Below are 4,455 nucleotides of genomic sequence, written 5' to 3'. Positions count from 1 at the left end.
TAACTAATGGCAACTGCTACGATAATCATTTGCCACGTGTTAATTCGTGATTGCCACTCTGAGACAATTGGCGCTCACAGGAGGGGACACTCAATTTTTCTTTCCTATTTTCAATCAACGTAGGAATCCTTACAGAACTCAAATGAAGATAACGTGCAGACCGAATTAATTATCCTGGAGTGGCTTAAAGTTGATTTAGATTTCAAGAGTTCTTCGTTTTCAATCCAAAAAAGAATATACGCACGTTGAAATTAGAACCATTGCTTCTTTGTAAGAGTTTCGTGTTGAAACATCCATCCACAAAGTAGCGTCCCCAATCCTGAAAATGAAATTCAGATCCAAACATCACGAAAATAAAAAAGAAATGGAACAATGACGTTCACACAAACGAGACAGTTTACAAAACGGAGAAACCAATGAACGCTAATTTAGTTTTCAAAACGCCAACACCAATCATCAAACTATTCTCGATCATCAACAAAATTTTACAACAGACACAATCCACGCAGATATGGATCGCCGTCAGCATCATCATCATATTCATCTAAAAGCCACAATGACTCTGATATGTAAATGCCAAAACCTATTAGTAAATACATTTTTATTTATGATTACGAGGAGGACGGAAGCGGAATGGAGGAGGCGCCGGTCCTCAGAAGGAGGCTTTGCGCGCGTGAGAGCTGTTCCATGAGGGAGACGATTTGCGCGTGGTAGTCACGTGCCTGGTAAACTGCCTCCGCTTCGAGCTCCCCGAGCTGCGAGCAGAGCCTCTCCTCGGCCTCCTCGGCCACGCGCAGCCTCTCCCGCGCGCTCTGAAGATCGCGCTTCATCTGCTCCTCTCGCTCCTTGCTTTCTCTGAGCTCCTTCTCGAGCTCCTCGTTCCGCTTCTTCAGCTCGCTCTCTGCCGGCGCCGGAGGCATATTTTTCTCTTGCTTCCCGGAGCGGATGCCGATCGCTGCCATCATCGTTAGCGCCATATCGTAACGCTTCGCAAATAAAATCAAAGGTTGCTGAGAATAAAGAAAAAAAGTGTACGATGGTAATGGGTTGTGTTGTGAGGTGTAGAGTAGCGAGGTGGGAATATAAATAGAGTGGAATCAGCTGTGTCCAGGTTCAATGAACCTGGTTTTCACCCCAAGGACTTTTCACCATTCATCATTCTCTTCAACGTTGCTGACGTAATTGCTTGCATTCTGCTTTTCTTTTTCACACATTATTATTTTTTAGGTTTAATAGCCAATTTAATCCTCACTTTGGTTGAAAAATCTCAATTTAGTCCCTCGTTATAAAAGTGTTTTGAATTAGTCCTAACTTTTAAAATAGTGGGTCAGATTGGTCCTTTCTGTTAAATATAAGTTAACAAAATTAATGGATGATGATGTGACACAACTTAAAGCTAACAAGGGACCAATGTAACACATCAGCTTTAAGCTGTGTCACATCATCATCCATTAATTTCGTTAACTTATATTTAACGAAAGGGACCAATCTGACCCACTATTTTAAAAATTAGGACTAATGTAAAACACTTTTATAACGAGGGACTAAATTGAGATTTTTCAACCAAAGTGGGGACTAAATTGGCTATTAAACCTATTTTTTAATCTCCTATACGTAATTCGTTTTCTTTTCCCTAAAATCTTTGTTTAAGCGGCAATAAATCATAAGGGAAACAGTCGACGAGAAAGAAAAAAGAAAATCAAATTAATATTGTTGAATTAAGTAAAGGAAGTGGAAAGAGATGAATAAATGAATATAAAATTTCACTGATTAAAAATAAAATAAAGAAGGGTAGTTGTTTAAACGTAATTATAATAATGCCCTTACATCTAAATTAAATATCAAATACTTGTATTGTCTCTTATAAAAATTGTGTTGTACTTGCATGGCATGGCTAGCCATGATTAATTATATCTTACTTAATACATTTATATTTGATTCAATTAATTGATATAGGATTATGCTATAGCAGAGCCAGTTGTGTGATTATAATCATAGAAAAGAAAATGTATTTTCCATTTCCGTAATCAATATAATTAATTATGAATATTACATAATATATTATGTAGCTTAAAAAATAACAAAAAAATATTAACATAATCAAGTGCTTTTTTCAATAATACAAAAGATAAAAAAAAGTACAATTTTGAGAAAACTTTAATTTAAGTAGGTTTAATGTCTCAATAGGTCCCTATTTTTGTTCAGAATTTGAAATAAGTCCCTTTATTTTTTGGCGTCTTATTTTTGTTAATTTGATGCAAATAAATCATTTCCGTCAATTTCATCAAACGACGTTAATGAATGTGTGACGTGGCCTTACACGTGTCAATATTGTCCTCAGGCCACGTCACACATTCATTAACGCCGTTTAATGAAATTGACGGAAAGGATTTATTTGCATCAAATTAACAAAAATAAGGACCCAATTGAGACGCCAAAAAATAAAGGGACCTATTTCAAATTCTGAACAAAAATAGGGACCTATTGAGACATTAAACCATTTAAGTATTTCTTTTATTTTACAATTTCCCGTCTCAAATACAAATTTAAAAGGGTGTTTCTCTTAAAACTTTTCACTGATTTCAACTTTAATTTATTCAAGCAAACCACTTGTCTTATTACATGTATATATATAGTTCCATATTTATTGTTCATTTATTGTTAGTATTATGTCTTTTAAGTTAGAATAAACAAAAACAGAGCATTTCAGTTTATGGTTCATGCATATAAAAGTTGTAATCTCGTACTTTTTTAAATACGAAATACAAAGAGGTTATTCAGTACCTTGTGTTTTTGTGTTTTTCCCTTTTCTCTTAGTGCTTTAATCATCATCTTCTTCATTGGCTTGTGCATGTGAGGGTTACAAACCCTAGCTGAGTTTCTCAGGTTTCTCTCCGTCTTCTCTCTAGAAGCTCAGCAGTGTGGTAACACTTTCTCTCTCTTGCCATCACGTGCAGTCCAATATAGCACTTAATACATAGTGTGTTTTTCCCTTTTTAACCTCATGTCTAATATGGTATCAAGAGAATAGGTTCTATTTTCCTGGTGTGTGAAGAGTGGGTGTGATCTGTGACTGGAATTGTGTGTATCCAGAAGAGGAGAAAGAAGTTTTCTTTGGGTGTGTGAAAATCAAAGAAACTGCAAGAAACTAGCAAGAAAGGGATGACAGGTATTGGAGGAATACAGGGGTCATTGCCAGTGGTTGATGGGAAGCTCTTTGATGACTGGCGCATCAAGATGCAAGCCATTTTCGGCTTCCAGGATTTTTCAGAGGTTATAGAAGATGGGCTACTTGAATTGGGTGCAAGAGCCACTAAAGAGGAGAAAAGAAGTTACATGATGCAGGTGAAACTGGACAACAAAGCCAGATTTCTACTGTATCAATGTGTCAGCCTAAAGATCTTCAACAAGATCTCCAAGGCTGCTACTGCTAAGGAAGTATGGGACATCCTAGTGAAGACGTATGGTGATGGAGACAAAAACAAGAAAGTGAAGTTGCAGGAACTGAGGAGACAGTTTGAGATTCTAATCATGGATGAGGGTGAAACTGTTGCAAAATACTTGGACAAAGTGCAAGAGTTGGTGAACAAAATGAGGGCATGCAAGGATGCAATTTCAGATGAGTACATTGTTTCTGCTTCTAGTTGCTTAAGTTAAACTCTGTTGAAGTTCTACAACTGTATCAGTGAAGGTTCTGGTCTGCACTCCCAAAGCCCACTCAGTTCACGTTTCATGAGACTCCTTGTTAAACTTCTATACTGTTGCAACTTTTTGTAATTCACTCTTGACACAACACCACCTATAAATGGCAATCAAAACAAAATCTGCACAAATCTAATTGGTAAGCACAATTAAGATTCAGAACTGAAGTAAGAACACACTCTCAACAAGGATATTTGGCTTTAGATGTAGCCACACAAAGCTCACAAAAAAAAAACAGGTCTCCCTGGAACCTCAAAGCACTAAAAAAAATGGAGAGGTTTGGAAGGGAGATTCTCCCTTGGTAGTACAAACCTGGAGAGTCTTTCAGACCACCACCACCTAAGATGCTACCAAGCACATAAACCTTCTTTCAATTTCCAGAAACCAGAGTGTAAAAGCTTCTCAATCAAGAATGGCTAGGCTAAGGTTAGAAATCAGAAACCAGAACAGAACAGGACAGCCACAAGCAATGGAAGCACCAGATAATGAAACTGACAGCACAACAGGGAAACTGACTCAAGATCAACTCTAGACCAGATTACAAAAGCAAACAAAAACTTCAATTAGGAACAGCAGAACATAATGCACATGCATTGAGACAAAACCAGGAAAGTCAATCAAGACAAACAAGAAACAAGGTAATGAATAAGGTGAGCACACAAACAGAACCTAACAAGGGATCTAGAACAGATTAAGAAAACAAATAAAAAAAAATGCAGTAAGGAATTGCAGAACTGGTTGGTGAACACAGGT

General features: G+C 37.1%; 1 protein-coding gene across 1 annotated transcript; it reads right to left on the bottom strand.

Moving 5' to 3' along the window:
• Window positions 1-378: 378 nt before the first annotated feature.
• Window positions 379-1,072, bottom strand: LOC124848936 (protein RESPONSE TO LOW SULFUR 3-like). Its single transcript, XM_047326762.2, has one exon. It carries the CDS (start codon window positions 975-977, stop codon window positions 612-614), a length of 366 nt encoding a protein of 121 aa, XP_047182718.1. The 5' UTR covers window positions 978-1,072; the 3' UTR covers window positions 379-611.
• Window positions 1,073-4,455: the final 3,383 nt, after the last annotated feature.

This window comes from Vigna umbellata, chromosome 2 (assembly GCF_029865625.1).
Source record: "Vigna umbellata cultivar VRB3 chromosome 2, Vumbellata_1.0, whole genome shotgun sequence".
Lineage (NCBI taxonomy): Eukaryota > Viridiplantae > Streptophyta > Magnoliopsida > Fabales > Fabaceae > Vigna > Vigna umbellata.
This window is presented reverse-complemented; position numbering and strand designations above follow the sequence as displayed.